Source organism: Peromyscus eremicus, chromosome 5 (genome assembly GCF_949786415.1).
Source record: "Peromyscus eremicus chromosome 5, PerEre_H2_v1, whole genome shotgun sequence".
Taxonomy (NCBI): domain Eukaryota; kingdom Metazoa; phylum Chordata; class Mammalia; order Rodentia; family Cricetidae; genus Peromyscus; species Peromyscus eremicus.
Genome location: NC_081420.1, coordinates 126,920,108 through 126,947,635, shown reverse-complemented (window position 1 = coordinate 126,947,635; position 27,528 = coordinate 126,920,108). Strand labels below are relative to the sequence as shown.

At 37.5% G+C, this 27,528-nt stretch overlaps 1 protein-coding gene across 2 annotated transcripts in view; it reads left to right on the top strand.

The window, feature by feature from the left end:
* Itfg1 (integrin alpha FG-GAP repeat containing 1) overlaps positions 1-27,528 on the top strand; it is a 147,158-nt gene that overhangs the window by 63,539 nt on the left and 56,091 nt on the right. For both annotated transcript variants that reach the window (XM_059264499.1, XM_059264500.1), the window contains exons 7-8: positions 10,094-10,155; positions 14,518-14,599. In XM_059264499.1, the coding sequence (XP_059120482.1) occupies positions 10,094-10,155; positions 14,518-14,599 (144 nt within the window). The remainder of the gene's footprint in view (positions 1-10,093; positions 10,156-14,517; positions 14,600-27,528) is intronic.

Sequence of the window (27,528 nt, the reverse complement as noted above, 5' to 3'; positions counted from 1 at the left end):
TGCCATTGTTGGTAATCTGTGGGTCTCTGATGGAATTTCCGTTTTCTCCCACTGTTTTGTGTGTGATATTGTCAGTACCATGCTGTCTGGTAGTTTGTCTTGAGACTGGGATTGTGATGCCTCAGCTTTGTTCCTGTTACTCGTGGTTATTGGTTGTTTTGGCTGTTCATCCTCCTTTGTGGTTATATATGAGTTTCCCCCTTTAGATCGATTGTTTGCTGTATATAACTAAGTAAGAGTGTTAGGAGCATATCAGTTTGCAGTTTACTTCTTCCTGATGATCTCTTAATCATTGTACAGTGGCCTTCTGTGTCTTTTTACAATTTGTCACCTAAAGTCCATTTTATTTATGTATACCTACCGCTGTTTTGTTTTCCATTTTGAATTTACACCTTCTCTCACCCCTTCATTTTCATTTTATGTATGTCCTTCAAATGAAGTCAGCTTCTTGCAATCAGAGTATCATTCATTGGGTCTAATTTTTACCCTTTCAGGAAGTCTGTATCTTTTAACTGGGAAATTCAATCCATTTATATTGAAATTCCTTACTGCTAAATAAAGATATGCCCTTGGCATCCTTTTGGGCTATTTTCTGGTTGTTCTGTAGATCTTTTGTTCCTTTCTTGTTCATCCTTTTCACTTGGTTGTTTTTCTATTGATAGGATTTGATTCTTTTTCTGTGTATATCTGCCTTGCTGGTGATACTTGTGTGTCTGCATAACTTCATAGTGGTAGTTTCCATCTTTTGCTTCTACTGTAGGAGTTTCTTAAGTATTTCTTATAGAGCTGTTATGGTAGTGGTAAGTTGTTTTGTCTTTTTTCTAATTTTTATTTTATATGTATGGGTGTTTGCCTACATTTTTTGTGTACCATATATGTGCCTTCACCTAGAATTGGAGTTACAAATGGTTGTCAGCCATCTGGTGCTAGGAATCGAACCCAGGTTCTCTGCAAAAGAAGCCATGCTCTTAACAAATCTCTTCAGCCTTAGGTTCTCTTGTTTTTTGCTTGTCTTAAGAAAAAAAATCTACTTTTCCTTGTTATCTGAAGGAAATTTTTGGTGTGTATACTATACACACCAAAATACAGTGGTATTTTTTCTTTCTTTCTTTAAGGACTTTAAACATATCATTCCATTCTCTCCTGGCCTGTAACATTTATGCATAGTAAATCTGCTATTAGTGTAAAGAGAATCCCTTATAAATAATTGTTTTATATTTAGATTTCTGTCTTTGTCTTAGATTTTTGACAGTTTTGACTATGATATGCCTCTGAGAGGGCTGCTATTATTATCATTACTATTATTATTATTATTATTATTATTATTATTATTATTATTTAATATATTTGAGTCCTATAAATGTCCTTTTCCTGAAGATACAAGATTTATAAAATTTTCAAAAATAAGTTCATTGCCGGGTGGTGATGGCGCACGCCTTTAATCCCAGCACTCGGGAGGCAGAGGCAGGCGGATCTCTGTGAGTTCGAGGCCAGCCTGGTCTACAGAGTGAGATCCAGGAAAGGCGCCAAAACTACACAGATAAACCCTGTCTCGAAAAACCAAAAAATAAAAAAATAAAAAAATAAGTTCATTAACTTTTCTATACCCCTTCTTTCCTTTCCTTCTCCTTTTGGTTCATAGGCAACTAAAATACACATGCTTCCTTGGTTCATGATCTCCCATAAGTGTCAAAGATGCTTTTTAAATAATTCTTCATCTGTCTGGGTTATTTCAAGAACTTGGTCTTCATGATCAGTAATCTTACTTTTGTCTAATAGTTTTTCTGCTCAGGCATTGCATTGTTTTGGGGGTTTGTTCTTGTTGGTTTGGTTTGTTTTTTTTTAGTTTATTGACTCCTTTACTACAAATTCTCCGATTCGTTTTAATTCCCCTTGCTGGATTTCTCATTCACACCACAGCCTGTCTTACCAGTTTCTCTGAATTGACTGACTGTATTCTCTTGTATTTTACTATGTTTTCATATTCTTTAAAGAACGTATAACTTTTTATTACATTTACGTGTGTGTGTGTGTGTGTGTGTGTGTGTGTGTGTGTGTGTGTGTGTGTGTGTGTGTGTTTGCACTCACACACATGCTATAGTGCACCTGTGGAAGTCGAAGGACAACTTGGGGGAGTCAGTTCTCTCTATCTATCATCTGGGTCTTGGGGATCAAAATCTGGTCATCAGGCTTATAACTGTTTTTTTAGCCACATCTTGCTGCCTCTCTTTTCATATATTTTAATTCTTGAGAAATTGGCCAGTCTTTTCTTTGTGGTTATCATGTTTCTTTAGAGATGACATGTTAACCTAGTTGGTTTGTTGAGCTTATTTGTTTGTTTGTTAGTATTGCTTGTGTGCATTTGATGATTATTTACCTCTACCAATTTTATGGGATAACTTTCAAAGTAAAAACCTTTCTCTTTGTAATATCACCTAAGGTATCAGGTTGTAAGCTTCCATTCCAGATATTTGCTTTAATGTAGGTCCATGTAACATTTTCAGCTATTACTAGCCTTGGCAGTGTCTGTATTTGTGGACTAGGCCTTACTTTGCTGAACATGAGCCCTGTTGTTCTATGTGCTTTATTAACCCCTAATAAAGTTGTTTACTTCTCTCCAAACTCTGTCTCTGCCACATATCCACTGTGGCCAATGCCCTGCCCCAAACAGTCTAATGAAATAGGTCTTATTTTTCCCTCTGGTCCTCTGTTGTGAAGGGAAGCACAACAGGCTCCTCTAGTCTGTGACCTGGTGACATCACATGATGCAGACATGTTGTGAGACATGACTTTCTATTCAGAAGTTCTGCTTTATCTTGTTTGTCATTGAAACTTCGGCCATGCTTTTATTTCACTGTTTCTTCAGTTTCAAGATTTCCTTTTAATATTTTGTAATATTTTTCCAAATTCCTCATTTGTTTCGCATTTTTTTTTCCTATATTGATAGAATTACTTATCTGTATTCTCTTGTAAAACTAGTTGAATTTCCTTGGAATCATCACTTCAAAGTCTTTATCATGCTCTTTTTGGTAACATTTTATTTGTGCTCTTAGAAATACTGCGTTTTTTGGAAGCATCGTGTTGCCTTGTATTTTAATAATTGCTGTTTTACATCACTGATAATTTGCCCATCTATTGAAATTAGTTGTTCTTACCAATTTTTATAAAATCCCTTTCATGGTAGACCACGTTCTTCTGAGAATGAGTTTGGTGTTGATTTCTTAGTTGTCTTTGGGGTTGATTTGTTAGGCTTGGCTTCCAGTTAGGCACTGTAGTAGAGTCTTTTTGAGCAGTGATCGATGGTTTGGGTCAAGGAAGATAACTTGGACAAATGGGGTTGGAAGCACTTTCGTAGCAGAGACAGAAATAGTGCACACAGCAGTGGAATGGACCCTCTGTGCGGCGGGCGATTCCACCTCAGTCAATCCAGGGCCGTTGAGAGTGTGAGGTATGTACCCAGGACCCAGGGCTGAACACTACCAATACAAGGGCTTCTAGCAATCAGTAGTGTCTCCGGTATTGTTATCCTTAATAGATGAGTTCTTAAGTCCTGCTTGAACAAACTCCATTGACAGTGTGGGTCTTTGGGTGGTTCTAGGAGTGGTGCTGCTGTATGGCTCATGATAGAACCATCTGGAAGCAAGGACCAGGGAGACACACATCCTCGGTTTTCCTGATAACACAGCATGATAGTAGCCAGCATCAATAACAGGAGCCATACAACACAGGAGGTTCATTCTTAGGAGTGAACTACACAGGGATAACATACTATGGCCAGGCATAGAGGAAGTTGGGGTTAGAGACTGCTGTGTTATTCTTAAGCCTGATGGTAGCATACAACAGCAGCAGGTAGTAAGAGGGCAGAGCCAAGTTCCTTGGTTTTCAGAGCTGGGTCATTGACCCCTGCTAAGCTAAACAACATGTTTTCTATAGTGTAAGACACTGCATAAGCTTGGATACTAGGGTCATAATTGCACTGCTGAGTCTAATTGGGTTTGGGAGTTTACAGCCTTTTTTGTACAAGTAGTTTGATATGTGTTTGGGCTTCCTCCAAAGATATGTGTGTGTGTGTGTGTGTGTGTGTGTGTGTGTGTGTGTGTGTGTGTGTGTGTGTGTAAGTCTACCCTCTAGGGTAGTATTAATTCTAACAATGGTTTGGTTTTCAAGATGGGACCATGCTGCAACAGTGTGGACCTGGGCACTGGAAACAATCCAAGTTCTTTGTTTAAAGCATACTGTGCCAACTCTAGGCAAGTCTTCTAACTGGGAGAGCTCCATGGTTCTCCTGAAGCTAAAATTGATAGCCTCCTCACCAATAGCATCTGCTAGGCTGTCTCATTTACCCTTCCCACTATTAGTGAGTCTTCCCAGACAGAGAGCCTGAATGGAAATTTCCAGTACTTTGTTCCTCTTTCTATGTTGCCAGCTCAGATTTCTGGGTCTTAACATGGTTTCTGAGTCTCCCTCGTTGAGAACTAGTGTCTTCCTTCAGCCACTCACCTTGAAATGCTGCTGTTCAGTTGTTTCAGCTCTGCTGAAAGAGCTGACCACTAACCACCTCTTTTTAGCCATGATGGAATCATCCACACTTAGTATTTCATTTCTAACTAGTCGTGTTTAGCCATCATGACTTTTTTGTCACATTGTCAATTGGCATGGCCATAGCTGTCGAATGCACTGTCCTTATAGTTAGAATTTAGCCCATATTCATGTAAAAGCCTGAAATATTAGATACCAGAATACTATCTCAAGACAGGGAGAGAGATCTTTGCTGGTTCATCACATTAGATGGCCCAACTCTACATTTTTGTCTGCTTTTTTCAGTCACTTTAGGTAGCAATTGCTATCGGTTTGGTTCCCTGGGAAACACTCTGAGAAGCTCCTATATGGGAAGTTTCATTTTAGGAAATATTCTAGTAATGGATGAGAAGAAAAGGAACCAGAGTTGTATTTTGATCTAATGTCACTTAAAATCTCAACTGACTATAACTATATGCGAGCTGTGAACATGGAGGCAGTGACCACACAGGGTTACCCTGAATTCTTTGTGGATCCATGCTCTTGCCAGTGAACTGACAGGTTATTGAATGTGGGTTTCTCAAAACCTCTTCCAAATACTGACTACTTAGGGCTGCCTAAGAGCAGAACTATCCACAGCTCATCAGGTAAATCCTTCACTCCTGAGAGGTGATCTGGGAGTATCCATTAGCATTATCTTGGGTGTATTTTCTTTCATTCTATTGTGTAACTTACTCTTACCATCAGAGAGACAGAGGCTTTGTTGCTTTCTTGACTAAACTTTTTTCTTTTTTATTACATTTATTTATTGTATGTGTGATGAAGTGGGGGTGAGGGTACACCCCTGTGGAGGGCAAAGAACAATTTACTAGTCAATTAGCTGCTTCTGCCATGTGTGACCTTCAAATCAAACTCAGGTTATCAGTCTTGGTGGCAATCATCTTTAGCCACTGAGCCATCGTGTAGGTCTCTAATGTTGTTTTATTTATCTTTCAGAATTTCATACATAAGAACTAAATTTACATCATTTCCAGCCCTTCCTCTCCCTTTTTCAACTTTTCTCATGTCTCTTTCACTATCTCTCAAATGCATGACCTATTATTTATTTATATGTATATGTATATATGTATGTGTATATGAATACAACCTTTTGAGTCCCTCTGGTGTTGTTTAGGGCTGACTACAGGGTTGACCTATGACCTATCAGGGTTATCAGGCTTGTCCCTGGAGAAAACTGATTCTAATATTTATGTATGCACATGTACACACAGACACATACGTATATATAGATAAAACCTTCTGAGTCCAATGAATATTGTTCATATGAATATGTGTTTAGGGCTGACTACAGGGGTGCTTCTGACTATCAGGGTTATCAGACTTGTTGCTGAAAAAGCCTGATTCTCTCTCTCTGAGTACACATCAGTTGCCTTAGTTCTTCATTTAGGGATATGGCCTTTTGAGAGGCCACCTTGGCATGTCACCTGGTGTTGTCATTGTTCAGGTTATTGCTGCAGTTTCATGGATGCAGCTTCCCCATCATACGTAGAAGACACTGTCTCATAGCTGATGTCCTAAAGATTTTTTTTCTAATAGTTATTTTATTCACTCGGAAATATGATTGATTCTTTATAATGAGTTATCAATAATTAATCATTTCTATTTTATTTCTCCAAGTAGTAAACATTTTTCTATAACCTCTTTACATAATTCAAAACCGAAATGAGATTTTTTTTAAAGCTATCTACAAGGCACTTCAAGTATAGCTTTACTACACTTCCTCATGTAGCTTTAGTGCTTTACACAGTTTTAACAAGCAGCTAGTGAAACTATAAAAATAGTAGCACTGTATGTTATAGTTCTTAAATTTTTCAAATATGCACAAAGCAAGAAGTTAATAATTTACCACATTTTATGTGATCACTATGCTAAGACTCATACAGCACCACCAGGAAAAAGGAATTGTCTTCTAAGAGTGGCAATAAATTGCTGGCTGCTGTCTACTATGTGTGGTAACAGAGTAGCTCCAGGCCCCTGAAGATCTACACTGAGCCTTTGAATCTTTGTCCAGAAGATTTTAGCTCCTTTACCACTGAACAAGCCCTGTTTTAGCGACATGTGCCATTTAGTCTGAAGAACTCTGACCTGTGCCCAGTTGTCCTGTAGTAGAGGCATGGGTGCCTCTCTTCTTCCTTTACTGCTTTCAAGGATCTCAGGATTTATATCAAATGTTTCTTTAGTGATTCTGATTCCTCTGTGAGTAATAATCCTTATTAATCCCAAATCACTTTAATATGCTGATTGCTCCCTTTTCTTTTCTATTCTTTCTTTTTTTGTTTGTTTGTTTGGGGGGTTTTTTGTTGTTGTTTTGTTTTTTAAGACAAGGTTTCTCTATGCATTCCTGGCTGTCCTGGAACTTGAGCTGTAGACCAGGCTAGCCTCAAACTCAGAGATCCACATGCCTCTGTCTCCCAAGTGCTGGAATTAAAGGCATGTGCCACCACTGCCCAGCTATTGCTACCTTTTCAAATCATTTAAAAGCATTATCGTGTACATTCTTCTTAGTAGTCACCATGACCAGTGTATTAGTCAGAGTTTTGTAGAATAACAGAATTTATAGAAAGTATATATAATGGGATTTATTAGAATGACTTACTGTGGCCCAACTAGTCCAAAAATGGAGGTGTATGAATAGAAGGTCCAAGAATACAATGGTTATTCCATCCACAAGGCTGTCTCAGCTGGGCTTTAGTATATGCCAGAATCCCAAAGAAGTAGATTCTAATGCCGGTGAAGGAATGAACTTGCTAGTGAGAGCAAGAGTAAGCAGGAAAAGAAGAAGAAGAGGAAGAAGAAAAAAGAAGAGGAAGAGGAAGAAGGAAGAAGAAGCAGAAGCAGAAGCTTCCTTCTTCCATGCCCTTTATATAGACTTCCAGCAGAAGGTGTAGCCAGGATTAGAAGTGGATGTTCCCACCTCAAAGATCTGGATTAGAAGTGGATCTTCTCACTTCAAATGATTTAATTAAGCAAAAAATCACTCACATGTATGCCCATCCATTTTGGTGTTTAGTTAATTTCAGATATACTCAAGTTTACAACCAAAAATAGCTTCACAGCCAATCACATTTAATTGCTCAATAATAATTTGAACACATACTCTTTCCAAGTACATAGAAACCACAGAGATAATCAATTAAGCAAGACTCCCACACCCAAGAAACTCCAAAGACATGTGTGAATTCAGAATGTCACCATGGAGTAACAATGGGGAAAATACTGTGCCTCAAGGAAAGATCTGGAAGGAAAGGGAGAAATTTGAGCCAATTTTGAAGAATTCATTTACAAGGTGATTCTGAAGTATAAGAGTATCTTAGGGTTTTTACTGACGTGATGAAACATCATGACCAAAAGCAACTTGGGGAGGAAAGGGATTATTTGGCTTACCCATCCTAAGTCACAGTCCACTGAGGAAAGCCAAGGCAGGAGTGAAACTGGGCAGAAGCTGATACAGAGGCTGTGGAGCAGTGCTACTTATGGGCTCACTCTTCATAGCTTGCTCAGTCTGCTTTCTTATAGCACCGAGGTCACAAGCCCAAGATGGTACCACCCACAATGGGCTGGGTCCTCCCACATCAATCACTATTTAAGAAAGTGTTCTACAGGCTACATCCCAATCTTATGAAGGCATTTTCTCTATTGCAGTTCCCTCCTCTCAGGTTCCTATAACCTGTGTCAAGTTGACATAAAACTAGCCAGCACAAAGGGCAAGTGCAGATGGAGTACACAAGTAGATGGAGAGAGTATGGTAAAATCCGATGGCAACTGCTCTGTTAGAGTGTACCTGTGTGAGTAGTAGGGAAGGAGCAGAGAAACAGGTAGTAAGGCTTTCCCATGGAAGATGAAAGATGTGTTCTACAATCAGAATAAAAGGAATGAAAACAACTTTGCCTTTGGTTAATTGTTGTAAGTGGAGAATGTGTAGCCAAATAAGAGGAGATTGCTGGTAGGTTTGTCATCACCAAAATCCCAAATACTGCTAGATAAATGTGAAAGTGAATACCTCAGCCAGAGTATGCCTGTGACAATAAAGGTATCAGTCATCTTCATCAAATGCTACAATTCTCTGTCTAGAGGCAGAGTGTCTTCAGACTGATTGTAGCAAATGCTGAGGCATTTGATGTGTGGACATAAAAATTATTCTCCCTGGAGCCAGGAGTCTGAGTTCAGCTAATTATAAGAGTGAGCAAATTAGTTCAAGTTCTTTGAACCAAGCTATAATAATTACATACACCACCTTCATAAACTTGTATAAAGTTTGACACAAAGTAATAAAATGTGACTGCTAGTTTCCTAAACATCATGTTGGGGAAAAGCATTTCTTTAAAATATTCGTGGTCTGGAGTCATAATGAATAATAGCAATTTTAGAGCATATGAGAGTAAAAACACTTTAAAATTCCAAGAGTCACCTACTAGGCTTCAGACCTTTAATAGTCACTAGGTAAAATTGCTGTTATAAAAAAAATAAATAGCAGGGTGGTGGTGGCGCACGCCTTTAATCCCAGCACTCAGGAGGAAGAGCCAGGCGGATCTCTGTGAGTTTGAGGCCAGCCTGGGCTACCAAGTGAGTTCCAGGAAAAGGCGCAAAGCTACACAGAGAAACCCTGTCTCAAAAAACAAAAAAAAACAAAAAAATAAAAAAATAAAATAAATAAATAAATTATTCCTCAAATAAATGCTCATTTGCCTGACCTTGGCATTAAGAGGGTGTTTGATTTCACTGTCAACCTATTGTTTCCTAAAGACATTTTACCCGTGCACTTTGCAGTCACTTCCTGTAGTGTTAGTTTATGAGGACAAACCTTTTGTTACTCAGAATAGTAAGCCTGACTTACTGCCCACTTAATGTGAGCTCTAAGATTTTGGGTGCTGAGATTGAACATGGTGCTAGACCATCCTGTGATAGACAGAGGCAGCTTTAAGGGTAAAAATGTAAACTGATTGTGATCGAAATAGTGTACCTTGAAATAAAAGAAGATGGAAGAGCCAGGTGTGTTGGAGCATGCCTTTAATCCCAGCTCTGGGAGTCAGAGGCAGGTGGCTCTCTATGTGTTTGAGACCACCCTGGTCTACAGAGGGAGTTCCAAGACAGCTAGGGCTACATAGAGAGACTTTCTCAAAAATAAAATAAAAATTTAAAAACTAGGACCAGGCTCATAGGTGAAAGATAGTGGTTTATTGACATGTATAAACCTGAGTTCTATCCCCATCTCTACAAAAAAAGAACAAAAAGAAAAAGCTGGAAATAATTGTCCCTGAAAATACAGATTGCATTTGGAGGTCTCATAGCAAATGTGCTCTTAACAATGAAGAGTACATTTTCCTTAATTGTTCTATTCAAGGTCATCTGCGTTTTTTAAAAATGTGATTAAATTTGCTAAAATGTAATCAAACAATTTATGTTAAGGTAGAAATATATTAATAAACATTCTATGTATGGCACTTCTTCCTGCTTTTGAATGTATATACATCAGTATGACTACAAAAATTTACATCGCTGTTTGTTTTCCTTCTAGATTTATTCCTCACAACATTGTCTGCCTCTAATACCTTCCAGTTTGAGATATGGGAAAATCTGGTAAGAAATCATTTCTCTGAAGCATTTTTAAATTCTCGCTTTGCATAAAGGCCCACAGTCTTATAAAAGGAGGTGACTGTGATCACGTGGTTGGTTGCAGCAATCACAGAAGAGCATTAAGGGCCCTTGCTTGCATTGCTGCACTCAGACTACTGAATACTGAAGGAAGTGGTTGCTTAAGCATCAGGTTCTGCAGGTCTTTAGGCATGACTGCCAATTAAAGCAATAAGCCTGCTCTAATGGGGATGTTAACAGCACCCCTGCTGGCCTGACAGCTGTTGAAAGAGGATACTGACATTTAATTTTTCAGCTTGATGATTTGTGAACTTTTTTTTAAAAAGTAATTTTTTTTTCTCCTCACCTTTAGGCTTACATAATTACATGGAGAACTAAATAATTGGGAGAGATAAGAGAAGATGGGATGGCATAATCAAAATACATTATACAACCATATGAATGTGTCAAAAAAACAAAATTAATTTTTAGAAGAATAATTAAAAACAAATGACAATTTACTGCCAGGTTGGCTGAGATTAAGGAGTCTTTCCCCATAGGTGTTACTAGTTAATAAAATAAGTTTTCAAGGCAGTTTCATGCTTTGATTTTTAGCTTAATATAGGTCATATGAAAGATAAATTAACAAAGAGCAAACCACCAGAAATATCAAAGCTCAATTTCAAGCTGCATAATGGAAAGTAGAATTCAAGGCCAGTAAAAATGGCCAACTCAGTGACATTTGTCACATATTAGTCAAGTATGAAAGTCTCATTCCTCATGGAAAATGGGCTAATAGTCTGCTCAGTAGAATATTTGCGAAGAAAGCACATGGGTGCAGAGTAGGCATCAAAGTTTAGTTTTAGACTTTTTGATTTCCCACCTAATTACTCCTGATTATCTGGTTGTCTTTTATTTAGTCCAAATTAAAACCATTCCCTAGATTTTATGATAATTCTGGTAGTAAATAATCAGTTCTAGCAAATGCACAGCACAAACTCATGGGAAGAGGTTGCTGGGAAGTCATTTCTTGGTTTTTTGTTTTGTTTTTTTTTTTATTTGTTTGTTTGTTTTTCAAGACAGGGTTTCTCTGTGTAGCCCTTGCTGTCCTGGATCTTACTCTGTAGACCAGGCTGGTCTTGAACTCACAGAGATCCGCCTGCCTCTGCCTCCCAAGCACTGGGATTGAAGGCATGTGCCACCAGTGCCCGGCCTTTTTTCCCTTTAGTTGTCTTCCCCCACCCCCACCCCCAAAGGAAAGTCGTTTCTTATCACCGGGCCAATGATGTTGCTATGATTACTGTTTAAGCGGGATCAGAGCCTCTGACTGCCTCTAGATGACTCACTCAGTTGGTTTTTAACAGGGCAGGGAAAGGTGAGAAAAATGGTGGAATACACAGTAACCTTGGTCAGTGTCCTGGGTTTAAAATGTAACTGCATTTCTGTGTCTGATGACAGAAATCTTGTTAGTGTATTTCTTATAGTTGACACTAAGACTGGCACTGCTAATGAACACTTGCTTGAAGATGGCCTTTCATTCCTACCTCAAGTAAATCTCGAGCTTAGAGCACACAAGACCTATTTGATTAATTTATACTGGGGATGTACGGGCAAGCCTTGATACAAATAAGTAGAATTTGTATATGAGATTATGAAACACTTTTACATGCACAGGACCCTCTCATTATAGACTGATTTACAGGTGATCAAGCATAGCAAAACAAGGTTCATGAAGAATACAGATTCTTGATTGAGATAATTTTTGTTTAAAATTTTTTCCTTTAAAGAAAACAAATATTTTTATTAACGTAAACTAAGTTGTTTTAATAAAGTGGCAGGGTCAATGAGTAACCATTAAAGTAAAAATTATCCAAACACTTGGATAAAAAGCTAGTCATGGTGATACATGACTTTAATCCCAGCACTTGAGAGGTTGAGGCACACAGATCTCTGTGAGTTGAGGCCAGCCTGCTCTACATGGCACATTCCAGGCCAGGCAAGGCTATATAATGAGACCCTGTCTCAAGCAAAAATCAAAAATAAAACAAACAAAATAGCCAGGGGGCTGGAGAGACCACTCAGTTGTTATGAGCACCAGCTACTCTTTCAAAGACCCTGGGTTTGAGTTCAAATCTCAGCACCCACATGGTGGATCACAACTCCAGTCCTAAGTGATCCAATGCTACCTTCTGGCCTCCACAAGCACTGCATGCATGTGATGTACAGACATAAATGCAGGCAGAACACCCATACGTATAAAATAAAAATTAAAATGTTTTTAAAAACACAAAATCTTTTTAATTAAACATTTGCTAAGGATGGAAAGATGGGTTTGATTTAAGGAGACTACTTACAATGGGGCTTTGATATGGGGACGAGAGTATTGGGCTCAACTACAAATACAAAAAAAAAAAAGTGAAATTTTTATAGCCAAGGAACAAAAGAATAACGTTACTAAGAGGAAAGAATGATCTTTGTCTGAACTCACTTAGCAGGATCCTAGCTCAAGGCAGGCCAGAGGTATTAGTTAACTGAAGGAAGTAGGGGTTCTGGCCAACCTAACTTAGTTGCATTTTTTGTAATTCTATAAGGATGGAGATGAAAGGCCAGGTTTGAGCTAAGTAGAATTCTTAAAAGAGCCTAACAGAAGTTATACAAAGAGAGACCTTGTGTCAGTACTCACTAAGTATATCACTAATATAAATGAAGGGAAATATATATTGAAAATTAACTCAATCAGATAACAGTATTCATAAAATAGCTGTGTGGTGATATGTTCCCCAAAATATTGTGCACCCTAATAAACTTATCTGGGGTCAGAGAATGGAACAGCCACTAGATACAGCGGCCAGAAAATGGTGGCATACACGCCTTTAATCCTAGCATTACAGAGGCAGAGATCTGCCTGGATCTCTGTGAGTTCAAGGCCACACTGGAAACAGCCAGGCGTGGTAACAAGAGCCTTTAATTCCAGGAAGTGATGGCAGAAAGCAAAAAGGTATTTAAGGCATGAGAACAAGGAACTAGGCTGGTTAAGCTTTTACACTTTTAGCAACAGTTCAGCTGAGATCTATTTGGATGAGGACTCAGAGGCTTCCAGGCTGAGGAATTGGCGAGGCGAGGAAGCTGTGGCTTGTTCTGCTTCTCTGATCTTCCAGCATTCACCCCAATACCTAGCTTGAGGTTCATTCTTAATAATAAGACCTTTTAAGATTCATGCTACATAGCTGGCCAGTTTTAGTAAAAGACTGGTCAAGTACTTTGCAGTAATTTATCAATTGACCAAATACAACCTCAAATATATAAAACCACATTAACTAGTAGAACACTGAAGCTACAACAGCAAGACTTTTCTAGAGCATATACATGCTCAGCTCACTGATCACACTCTGAGAAATCCAGATGTGTGGTCCAGGACAGCCAAGACTGATATGCCAATGACGCCTCCTCACCAGGAGATGTGATGAGAGAGATGAACCTTACATTACAGAAGCCAAAATATGAGGAGCAGTTGCCTCTCTCTGCCCCACCTAGGATTAGCAGTGAAGGCTTTAAGAAAGAGTCAGCTTTTGAAATGCCTAGTAGGGTTTTAGTGGGGAAGTCAGAGGAGGAGACAGGCAAAAAGTGATTTGTACAGAAATCACCAAATGCATTCAGAGAGTAGAAGAGAGATGATTTGAAATATTGAAAAGTAAGATTAGAAAAACTGTTTAGACAAGATTAGCATGGTCTTGACTTCTACTCTAAGTAATTAGCTCTTTGTTAATCTATTAAGAAGCTATCAAATGGTTTCAGACTGAGAGGAAGATGAATGGAGCTTTTGTTATCCCAGTTACTGTGGCTACTACTCCATATCAGATAGTTTGATAGAGAATACCTGGAAGTGGTACAGTAATGTGAGCAAGATTCACAGTAACTTAGGGAAAGGTGAGTTACTTGAATAACATGTTGGAAATGGATAAAAAAAAAAAAGGTAGCTATGAGAAGGTAGGATATATATTAGTGTCATGGTAACTTGTGCTGTGTTTCCACCACAGAAATAGAAAGGGCAAAGGAAATAGCTAATATGGAGTGGGAAGAACCATAATTTAGAAGAGTCATTCACAGAATTGATTAGAGGTGTAGAACTGGAGTACAGGGGTGATAAGCATCATGGGACAGTCACAAAGAACAAGCAAACCACAAGTGTCTTCTGTGGCTCACTGTGACTCCTGTGATAATAAAGCTGGATAGGAGATTGGGATGCTTTTAGAGAAAGAACAAGAGGATTAAAGTATTTTTCTCTTGAGTTTTTCACTTGACAGATGAATGCATTTTGATGGCCTAATTGATAGTTTTTTTTGTTTGTTTGTTTGTTTTGTTTTACAGGATGGAAACTTCTCTATCAGTAGTGTCTTTGAAAAACCTAAAAACCTGGTGGTGGTTGGACAGTCAGCATTTGCAGACTTCGGTAAGACTGCTTTTGCCTGTCAGTGCCCCCACGTTTCCAGTTTCAAAACACAGCAACCAAGGCTAGAAATGCTCAAAATAACAGGTTATCTCACTTCTGCCTTCCCTGCTTTCTCTTATGTGCTTATGTAGTTAAAGTAGGAGTGAACAACTTACAGAATGATAAAGAAAAAACTAAGTTAAGAATTTATTACCCAGTAAAGTTTTTTTTTTTAACAAAATAGTTGTGAGAATTTTTGCTGGAGAATTTCTTAGTTTGTGTAAAATTGATTCTATCTTCAGTTACATGAGCAACTCCATTAGAAAAGTCATATAATTTTAAAGGATTGTTAACTCTTACAAATTAAATGCAAAACTTAGACCTCTTTTATACTTAAATTGATATACTAAAAACAATGTAATAAAGCTGAAGTTTTGAAAGTAAGAGCCTTGCCTTTAAACAAATACAGTATAAGTGAGAAGACCAAAGATAAATATCCCAAAAATAAATACAAGAACAATGAAAACAATTACTACATATAAGAGGGGAAAGAGACTATAGTTCTTTTCTGAGTATGGAGTTGATACCACAGGAAAAGTGAAAACCAGCACATGGCTGGTCAATGGGAACTTGGACTGGACTTGGAAGTACCTATCAGGTTCATCTAAAAGTCTGTGGTAGCATGTAAATGGTATGGTTAGTGACCAGTAAACATACCAGTTTGGCTTGAATAGAGAGTTTCTGTAAAAATGTAGAAACATACAGATTGGCTAAGCACTTTGGGTTATCGAAATGATTACAGTTAAGCAAAGACTAGTTTTGTCCTGTATAATTTGTGGCACATAGAACAGTTTTGAAGAATTGGTTAAAACCACATTTAGATATTGACTTCTAGAAATAAAGTTGAACAAAGCCTTGATCTAGTGGAATGTACTTAAGTAAATGCTTCTCAGGCCTTGGGGAGACTGTTGGAGTCTATGAGGTGCCTCGAGTTTTCTGTCCAAAGAGAGGCAGCTGGAAGCAGTTTTAGGACACTTAACTTCTATCTATGGAAAGCAGTCAGGGATGGAGTTACAGCCACATGAGTAAACGAAGAGACAGGTGCAGGAACCTACAAAGGAAGCACCAGGAAGTCAGCTAGTTGTTCGGACACTAGAATAGATAAAAAGTAAAATTATGTTTCATTTGTCTTTGGGGTTGTTAGTTTTATGTACATGATTGTTTTGCTTTCATGTATGTGTGTGTAGTACGTGTATGCCTGGTGCCTGTGGCAGTCAGAGGGTGGCGCCAGATTGCCTAACCTGGAGATCAAAAGCATTGTAGGCCTCCATGTGGGTGCTGGGAATGGAGCCCAAGTTCTTTGCAGGAGCAACAAGCATTGCTAACCACGGAGGCAACTCCCCAGCCATCTTAAAAAGTAAAATAAATTTATTCTGGAAGACTTAAAGAATAATAATGGTACAAAGCGTAAAGGCATGTAAAAATTAAAGGTAGATTGCATACTTAGGTGCTTTAACCCTATCACATTAATAAAATGTATAGAAACAAAGCTGGAACATTTAGTAAGTCTAAGCAGAGAAATAAAACCAAAGAAAGTTAGAGAATCCTCCCAGAGCCCAAAGATCAGGAGTTAAATGAACCCTCTAAGGAAGGCATAAAACAAAAACTGACAGAGGACAAATGATGGCAGGAGAGCTCAAGGTGGTCCAGAATCACTGGCAGACGGAAAATGTGATGTCAGGGGATGGCAAGAGGAGGATTTAGAGTTTAGTGGCGTGTTATGTTTACCAAGGTTACCATTTGTAGAATTCAGGGCCCTTACTGAGCTGTAGAAATCATGTAGTAAATGACAGCCGCCAGTGGGCTCTGGGGAAAGTGCTGTGTCTTAGCCTCTGTTAGTGGGCAGTCATTGTGGAAAGTATGTCTTCTAGAAGGTGCTTTGTTGTTCTAGTTTGTTTTGTGACTAGATCTCATTGTGTGGCCCTGGCTGGCATGAACTTGCTGTATATGGCCTCAGAGTTCCATAATCCTCCTGTCTCTGCCTTCCAAGTGTTCTGATTGCAGGTGTGTACTGCTGTGCTCAGCTCTGGAAGGCATGTTATATTTCATCTGTATCTCCCCTTTACATGCTAATGTTAGTTTTGTCTCTTCCTACATAGTCTCAGAATATCAAATTATAGAATTTCAAATAAGTCTCTCTTTATTAACTTATATAAAACAAATACTTGGTAGAAATAAGGTACATTTTTCCAACAACAAAAAAATTACTTAAGGCTAGATTTAGAGAAAAATGTATTAATTTTGTATGTATGTAATGCCAGATCTAATGTGAAAAATCAAGGAAAAGCTGTATAGCTGGGCTGAGAGTTTAGCTCAGTTGGTAGCATGGCTTCCTGATATGCATAAAGGCCTGGTTTAGTCACTAGCACCACAAAAAGCAGGCATATTGGTGCACACCCACAATCCTTGCACTTGATAAGTGGAAGCAGGGGATACAAAAGTAAAGGTCGTCCACAGCTATATAGCTAGTAAATTTGAGGCCACCCTGGTCCACATGAGACCTCTGGTGGTTTGAATAAGAATGACCCCCAGAGGCCCAGGGAATGGCACTATTTGAAAGGATTAGAAGGTTTAGGATTATGGCCTTGTTGGAGAAAGTATGTCACTAGGGGTGGGGCTTTGAAGTTTCACAAACCCATGACAAGGCCATTAACTCTCTGTCTTACTGCCAGTGGGTCAGGAGGTAGCTCTCGGCCACAGCTCCAGTGCCATGCATGCCACCATGCTCCCTGCCATTATGATAATGGACTGACCCTCGGAAACTGTAAGCAAGTCCCCAATTATATGCTTTCTCTTTTAAGGATTGCTTTGGTTATGGTGTCTCTTCACAGCAATAGACACTGACTAAGACAAGACCCTGTCTCAAAAAACAAACAAACACATGGCTACATAGCTGAAGGAAAAACAAAACCTTATGTAGGATATTGATATTTTCTAAATATGGAATCACTTCAAAACTCAATATATATTATATATCCATATCTGATATTTTCATGTATCAGATCATCATAGTATCTGATACCTAGCTCTTTAACAAGAACTAGACATGACTTTGAAGCATCCATGTTGTTGTCTTAGTCTCCAGGCATCTTATCTAAAGGGTCTAGTAAAACAGAAAACTTTATTATCCATGAGGTTATTAACACAGTGGAAAATACCAACCAATGTAAACATAGCGCTGTTTATTGTTAGCACCAAATCTGATACTGTTGTACCTACCATACTAGATAATTAAGAAGTATTAGGAAACTGTCACCGTAAGGTTCTCTTAGGAAATCTATATAATGCCTGGTAAAAATTTTCTTCTCATTTCTGGTTAACCATGGTAGACCAGAAAGGATTATATCAAAACAACACTTAGAGCACTCACGTCCCCTCGGTTTACAGACAGGTCATTTAGTAACAGTCTTATAAATTAAATTTTCTTGTTGTTGCTTGATGGGAAATAAGAAGTCAGATAAACCATGTATAGAGATTTAAATTTTATATTTAATATATATGTTAATTAGCACCTGAATGTTCTTATTCTCTCTTACAACAGAATTTTAAAAATCAAATACAATCAGTAGACAAGCAATAACTGTATCTTAAATGCAGTTGTAAAAGGGATGTTCTGGGTACAGTTATGTGACTCATTTAAGGATACCTGTAATTACAAATTTTCAAGTTATACTGTTTTTATTTGTCTAATTCTTATAGTTGAAATTTGGTTGTTCTTGTTAAGTAGCTTCGTTATTTTCTGTTATTGTTAAAAAAAATAAAAGTAATGAACTCCAGTGAGGATCATCAAAATCAGAAAAATCTTGGAGATCTTAGATATTAATTTTTAAATTTATTGCTATATCACTTTAATCACTAGTCATAACTTTTCAAGAAAATACAGAGTTACTTTAATAAGTATAATATGGACAAACTTATCAAGTGATGGGGCCAAAGAATCTGATTACCTTTTATTTTCTTTGGATGAATTGTATGGGCATTGGTTCAAATAATTCAATATGTTCTTTAGAATCATGTTCCGATTTTTCTTCCATTTAGCTTCTTTCTCATTTTGTAATGAAAAGTTTATACTACATATAAGATGTTAATTAATATATTCAAAAAATTGTCTTTGAGTGCCTGTCATGTGGATTAAATCTATTTCACATATTTGACATTTGGCCATGAATGAAACATATGCTCATGAAATTTAAATTCTATTGAAGAAGAGATCTAAACAAAGTAAAAATATTTGAAAGGTAGGGAAAGAGCTGTGAGGAACTAAAACAGGGTACTGAAATGAGAAGTTGATAAAGGGTACTTTAAGTAACTGCTTGGAGATTGCATTTGAGCAAGACTTGGCTAAATGAGTTTGCTGTTCAAAGAGCAAAAAAGAAGACTGTCTCTTAGCAAGAACTTATATGGGTTTATGGACTATGGTAAGGAGTTTGAAAATTTCCAGATTAGTTAAAAGAACCTGTGGTAAAGGCAGAGCTCCAGGAGTCCCGTTGAAGAGAGAGAAGGATTCTATGAGCAAGGGCATCAAAATCATGATGGGGAAATCTACAGAGACAACCAAACCAAACTAGTGGGAACTCATGAAATTTAGATCAACAGCTGTGGAGCCTGCATGGGACTGGACTAGGCCCTCTGCATAGCGAGACAATTGTGTAGCTTGATCTGCTTAAGGGACCTCATGGCAGTAGGATCAGAATCCATCCCTGGTGCATGAACAGGCTTTTTGGAGTCCACTGTCTATGATGGGACACCTTGCACAGCCTTGAGGCAGGAGGAGGGGCTTCGACCTGCCTCTACTTAAAATGTACCTTGCCATGGGAGGTCTTACCTTCTTGTAGGAGGGAATAGGGGGTGGGTTGGGAGGGGAAGACTGGAGGAAGTTGGAGGAAGGAAGAGGGGGATCTTTGATTGATATATAAAATAAATAAAAAAGAATTTCTTAAAGAAAGAAGAACCTGTGGTAAACCATTCAAGGACTATGGATGAAGTGGAACCAGCACAATTCTAGGAAGTAGAAAGAAATGTTCACATTTGGTATATTGGAGACAAAGTTGGTAACACATACTGAAGGACTAGATGTGAAATCAAATTAAAATAAAAAATGACTTCTGTTATTTAGCTGGAACAGCTATCTACATAGCAGTACCATTCAAGTAGATGTGTGCTTTTGACAAATTTTATACATAGTATTTTAGACAGTAAAATTGTCTGCTAAGTACTCAAATGTAATACAAACAAGATACAAGCTCTGGAGACCCACTAGGTTTAACTACTAGCAAAGCCTTGTTTCATCACCTTTTATAAGGTGGACAGTAGGTAGTAGGTCATTGAAGGAGCCTATGTCCATAGCATCTTGCCTCACCAAAACTATTATTATAACTTTCTCCAGCTACCTGGCCTCATGATGTTTTTCAAGTAGTCCCTTCTTGACCCATTTGCCCTTTCTCATCCTTCTTTATAAAATCCTCTTCCTCTAGATCTCCTCTTTGTTTACTATGTTACTACCTTCTGATTTCACTGAAATGTTCCCATTTCCTGGAGGCCTTCCTTGACCACTGTGTTCAAAATTGAAAGCCATATGCCCAACACTGTGGACCCTATTTTCCTTACCTAGTCTCTCTATCTAACGTGCTATACATCCCACCTGTTGAACCCACAAAACTGTGCTCTATTGGTGTGGTTTACTTTTTACTGTTTCTGTCAAGTCTGGATCAATGCTGCTTATAAATAATATTTTAGAGATTATAATTACGTCATATTCCCCTTATCTTCCTTCTCTCTAAGACCTCCTATATACTGCCCCTTCCTCTCTTTCAAATCATGCCTCATTTTTAGTTAATTGATGATGTATGTGTGTATATATTCATAAATACATAAATATTACCTGCTTAGCCTGTATAATGCTACTTATATGTATATTTTCAGGGCTGATCATTTAGGATTGTATAAACAAATGGTGTGTTCTTCCCTGAGAAAGACTATTTCTCCCACTCCACATTACTTTGGGCAGGCTTGAACCCTCCTAGGCTTTCCCATCCACATTAGTATATCTGTTATTGTTCTTGTTCAGCTCATGATTATGTTGGTTAGACTTTGTATTAGTCAGGGTTCTCTACAGTAATAACTTATAAAATGCATATCTATGTTATATATATATATATATAACATAGATATGCATTTTATATATATATAGAGAGAGGTGGGTATTTATGACTTATGAGTTGCAGTTCAGCTAATCCAACAATGTCTAGCTATGAACAGAAAATCCAAGAATCCAGTAGTTGCTCAATCTCATGAGTCTCGATATCTCAGCTGGTCTTCGGTATATACTGGATTGCCAAAGAAATAGGCTCTTATGCCAGTGAAGGAATGGCAGGCAAAGCTTTCTTCTTCCATGTCCTTATACAGGCTTCCAGCAGCAGAAGGTGTGACCCAGATTAGAGGTGGGTTTTTCCAATTTAAATGATCTAGACTAAAGGTATGTCTTCCACCTCAAGATCTGTATTAGAAGTAGCTCTTCCTACTTCAAATTAAACAAAAATTCCTCATAGATGTGCCCTCCATTTGGATTTTAGTTAATTCCAGATGTAGTCAAGTTTATTATGAAGAATCAACATCACAAACATTATGGGAATAGATTCTCTGATATTCCTTGGAGACACAATTCCACCACAAACTCACTGTTCTTCTGGCTCTTACAAAATTTTTGCCCCCCCCCCTTCTGGAAAGATCCCTTAGCATTTTGGCATCAGGGATCCTTAGAATGTTATTTGAAGAGTTTAGGTACTAAATTTGAGCTTGACTCTTAAAAATAAATTAATTCATCATTGGAACTTTTTCATTTGCTTAAAATAATTCATCAAAACTATTTAGAACACACCCTTCTCCAGGGTCTAGCTAGGTAAATGGATAGAACTAGAAATCATATTGGTTGAGGTGATCCAGAAATACAAACATAACATGTTATCTTCCCTCTCATGTGAGCCTCTTAGCTCTTAAGTCTTCAGATATGATTCATAACCTAGAGTAACTGTAGAAACCAGGAAAGTAAACAGGGAGCATTGTGGGGCGTGGGGGAGCAATGGAGAGGTGAGTAGCACGTAACTAGTGATCTGAAGAAGAGATTAGGAAAAGCCAGTCTTCATATTTTCATTTTTCTAATTCTTGAGTTCTGACCACTGAAAAGCATGTTACCTTCAGCACTTACTAACATTTTAATAGAAAATAATGTTTATACAGCTTCTTAATATCCTTTTATATCTTTATACTGACAATTTTGTTTTCAGACATTTCTCCCTCTATCACTCCAAAGAAAGGTAATAATACTATTATAAATTTTTAGTAACCATTACATTTATATACATTGACATGTGGCAAATGAAGTGCTCAGAGAAGTTTTTCTTAGAGAAGTATTAAGAAGTATTCTTAGAGAAGTCTTGAAACAAATACTAAATGTAATTCATCAGTATTTCCATTCCATGTCACTGCAGATTACAGCCTCACTCCCATAGCAGGCATGATTAGTCCCAGAATTTCTTTCTACTTTGTAGCACAAAGTTTCACAAGACATCTATTATGATAAGTCTTAGATGCCAGCTGTGGGTCTGATAAATACTTTGAATGTTTTTATTGGAAATGGTAATTGTGATGGCTGGTGTTAATTGTCAACTTGAAAAAGTCTAGAATCATCTGGGAACTGAGTCTCTGAGAATGCTTGGGAAGGGTTGTCTTGATTTTGTTAATTAATGTGGGATGACCTGTATTAATTAAGGCAGGGAATCCTGAACTGATAAAAGGGGGGGGGGAGCCAGCTGAGTGCTGGCATGCATGCCTTCATTGCTCTGTTCTGAATATGATGCGATATGACCAGCTTCCTCAAGCTCCTGCTGGTGTGACATCCATACTCTGATGGACTGGAACCTGGAACTGTGAGCTGAAATGAACCCTTTATCTCTTCAGTTGCTTTTATCTAGGTGTTTAATCGTAGCGACAAGAAAAGACACTAAGAGAAATTTATGTAAGAATTATAAAATTACTACTTTAGATTCTTGAATTTTTTATACTTACTCACCATTTAAAGCTGAGTTAGATATTTTTAGGGAAAAGCTGGAACCCCAGTGTCCCTGAAACCTATGTGTAGGTTTTTATATGATAAATTCTTGACTTATGAATGAGTTTTTTATAAAGCCATACCTCAGACTTAATTACACAGTCTCAAACTACTGCACATTTAACTGGTTTTAGTGATGCCTATTAGTGTGAATGCAAAATTATCCCTTTGAATATAAAATTTCTACAGAATAACGATGTCTTTTACACTCTTGCACATATTTCATAATTTAATGGATATCTTCAATATTTTGTAATATAACACCACTTAATTGAACATGTATCACTATAATTCCACTCTGATTAGTATAACAACCCATTTCAGTGCCCTGTGAATTTCACAATCTCTTCATTCTTTGATTTCTACAGCACTGTAATAGTGACTACTGAAGACACCTTGTCTATTCTTAGACCTAATAGATTCATACATCTAAGAAGATGGTGAAATGTATTTCTCTCTGGCAAATTATACCCGAGAGGAATTCCCTGCTCTCAGTCAGAGGAATATAGAAGTCTGAATGCTATGAAGGAACTAAATGTCCTGTGCTATTTTCAAACAAGTTTGGCTGTTTGTGATTACCCTTTTTCTTCGTTTTACAACTCTGCAGTTTTCATTCTGTATAAATGCCTCATCCAATAATTAGGAAGATCAGAGCTGTGTTGTTTCTTGGATGTAGGTGGGTACATAAGTCCTCTGCTTAACTTTCACCCACTGAAGAGAAGATTGGATAGGTAGGTGAGTTGGATTAACGGTGACAGAGTAGGTGGATGGGTGAAAATGTCCTTTGTCACTTTCCTTTTGCCCAGAGCATTCTATTCCATTAGCAGCTTCCACAAAGACAGTCCATATTCCTATTCCTTTCCACAGTAGCATGCATAGAGACAAATGGATGTTATATGTATTTAATCTGCTATGGCCTGTCATCACATTGCCCCATAGTACTAATAGTCACAACTTAATTAAGAGGAAGTTTTCAAGCTTTTTTTATCGGTAACATGGAAAGGATCTAGAATTTAGGATATGCAATTATTTATTCTCTTTCATATTAATAATACTTTTATATCAAGAACTATTTTATAAGAAATTTTTTATAAGCCAGGCATAGTGATCAATGCTATAAACCAACCTACATGGGAGACTGAGTCAGGAAGAACACTTGAGCCAAGTTCAAAACCAACCTAGACAAAACAGAGCAAACCCATCTCTAGGAATGTGAGGGAGTGTTGTATATGTAATTCAAGGGATTTTTCCAAACCTCTCTGGAGTGAGAAATATTATTTATTCCACTGAACAATTGAGATTCAGAGGTGAAAAAGCACGCTCAAGGGCTAGGATGAAAGTGGCAGAGATGGGAAAGGATACTTAGTTCTGTATCAGCTGTGTTTTCATGTATCATGTGCTCTCCTTCTTCTTTACTGGATCCTAAGATGTGTGCCTGATCATCCTCAGTGAGGGCAGCCAACAGTGAGCTTCAGCTATATAAGATCTGAAGGGTTTAAAACCATGGTTTCTTTTATAATGTTTCCTTCTGCTTCTTATACCTTTAATGGCCTTAATCTTAGAAAAGATTTATACTATATGACCAAATTCTCTGAAGTTACTCATTTCAGAAACATGATACACATACAGTTCTTGATGTATTTATTAGTTTATTGATTCTGGGGGTGGGGAAACACCAAGCAGAAGTGATTCTGTTACAGAATTCACTGAGTGTTGATTTGTCTTGGGATGAGATTGCCGTTTTGAAAGATTTTATTATCAAATATTATTTTCTCATCAGTGTAAATTCATCCCATTATTAAGTTTCTACTATATATTGTAGGCTCCTAGAAAGAAATTCCTTAATTTCCCTTTGAATTCAGGCAGATTTTTAGCTATAGCTCACTTCTAAATTATTGTTCATTGTTTGGGACCAGGAACTAAGTATATCTGAATACACTCTTTCCTAAACATTAAATAATAAATACACAAAATTTCTCTTTGTCTTCTCCTAGTTTGTATCTTATCAAGAAAGTTTTTCTTCACAGTAACCCTGTTTTTCTCCTTTGATTTAAGAGTCTTTATGTGAAGTATCTACTGTTAGCTCTGCCTTCTGTCAATCAAATGTTCTGTGCCACCATACCCAGCTTTTGAATTAGTACTGGGGATTGAACTCTAGTCCTCATGCGTTTATAGCAAGCCCTGACTAACAAAACCGTCTTCTCATCCTGTGTTTTGTTCTGTTTTGTGGCCATCTTCTGTCCCTTGGGTTTCTGATGACAATCAGTAGTTTATTAAGTGGTCCTTGCTCATGCTAAGCTGCTTCTCTCTGTCACCAGACAGATATTGATTCACTTAATAGTGACTCACAGGACATTTCATGTCTGCTTACCTGACTCCATCCCACTTAATATCAGTTGTGCTGTCTTCAGGTTTACCAGTTGTTTGTCGTGACTACTCCTCTCCACCATTGACCATCTGTTGAGCTTCTTGTTTCATGTGTTGTACTGTATCAGCTCCAGAATATTTGTTTTACAATCTCTGTTTTGATACCATCTTGTTCATATGTTGTTTTCTTAATAGCGGCCAGTTCATGGTCATATTTCCTTTGCTTTTGAACTTGTTACAGATCATGTTTTTATATTTTTAATCTGGTAAATGTAGTGGTAAGGCTTCCACCAAGGTGTCCTCTGTGATTTCATTTTGCTTCACTGAAGAGACTGTTTCTCTTGTTCTCTGTGTGCCCTGTGCTTTTGTTGCTGCCATTCTTGTTTACAAAGTGAACATTTCAGTATTACCTCTAGAAATGGTGGTAACCGATTCTCGTCTTCTCCAGGGTTTGTTGCTTTTTCGATTATTTGTAATAATCTGTTTATTTAGTAATTTTCTTAAGTGTTTTTACAGTGTTCTTGTCATGTAAAGTCACTGATCTTTGTTTCTTCATTATATATATATATATATTTTATATATATAGATATAGATATAATATATATAATGTTTTGGTGGAGATTTTCTTGAATATCAAGGATTAAAATAAACAGAAATGTAAATAAAAACCAACTACCAACAACCAAATTTTCTGCCTTTCAGGCTGCCACTGTGCTAAGGCACAGTGTTTTGAACATTTGTGTTGAGTTGGAAACAGCCATAGGTGAAGCCTGAGTGTGAGAAAGCTAGCTAAGTATGGGCCAGCAAGCAGAGTCCTGTAGGTGTTTTCCTGTCCCAGCAGCCACTTCCAAATTACCACACAAAGACATATAATTTGAAATGCTCAGCCAATAGATCAGGCTTGTTACTAGCTCTTCCATTTGAATTAACCCTATTTCTTATCTATGCTTTGCCAAGTGACTCATGGCTTGTTACCTCATTTTCTACATATCCTGCTTCCTCCATTTCTGGCTGCCATCTCTTCTGACTCCGCCCTTCCTCATCCCATTATTCTTAGTTTGATTTTCCTGCCTAACTTTATCCTGTTCAGCTGTTGGCCAGTGAGCTTGTTTATTAAAGCAATCATAGAGACATATATTCACACAGTGTACAGAAGGACTATTACACAGCAGAATCCTCCATGGCTTCTTCTTTAGTTCCAGCTTGAACTCCTGCCCTGACTTCCTTCATTGATGCACTGTTACCTGTAAGCTGAAATAAGTCCTTTTCTTTCCAGGTTGTTTTGGGTCAATGTTTTCTCAGGAAGAAACTCAAACTAGAACAACTATCAAGTTTGTTTGTTTGTCTTTTTGTATGTTAATCTTCCTGACACTTTGCTGAACTATTTAGCAACTCGTTAAGATTTTTTTCTCCTAAAGCCTTTGGAGTCTCTTGCTTATAGAATCATCCCATCTGCAAATAGAGCTGCTTTTATCTCCTCCTTCCCTTGTTATGTCCTTTACTTCCCACATCTTCTTGTCCTACCTAGTATTCAGTATTATGTTTGATAAAAGTGGAGAGAGGAGACAGTCTTACTTTGTTTCTGACTTTGTTGGATGTGATTTAAATTTTTCCAACTTTAATATAATATTATATATAGGTTTGTTGGATATAGCCTTTATATAACTGAGGTATGTTTCTTTCATTCAGAGTTTCTTCAGGACTTTTATCAAGAAGAGGTATTAGATTTTGTCAAAAGTCTTTTCTGAGTGTATCGAGATGACCATGGTATTTCTGTCCTTGAGTCCAGTTTATAGCATTTATTGATTTATATGTTGAATTATTCCTGCATCTCTATAATACAGCCAACTTTATTAGAATAATGAATACTGATCTTCTGGGTATGTTCTTGAATTTGATTTACACATATTTTGTTGAGAATATTTGCATGTGTATTCATTGGAGAAATTGCTTTGTAATTTTCTCTTTCTGTTGCATCTGTGTCTGGTTTTGGTAAAAGGGTAATATTAGTTTCATAAAGAGCTTGGACATACTCCTCCCTTTCCTGTTTTATGAAATAGTTTAAGAAACATTAGTATTCTTTTAAGGTCTAGAAAAATTCACCAGTGAATCCATCTGGGCCTGGACTTTTTTAGGTGAGAGAGTTTTAATTACTGCTTCAATTTCATTGAATTATCTCATCTTGGTTTAATTTTGGTAGGCTATATGCATCAATTCATCATTTTTTTTAGATCTTTCCAATTTAGTTGACTATGTCTTTTTAAAATAAGACCTAATGATTTTCTATATTTCATTGGTATATGCTTCAATGGTTGCCTTTTTATTCATTAATTTTATTAATTTATCTTTTTTTTCATTTGGTTACTTGGCTAAGTGTTTCTCAAAGAACCAACCATTTTGTTGATTTTCTGTGTGG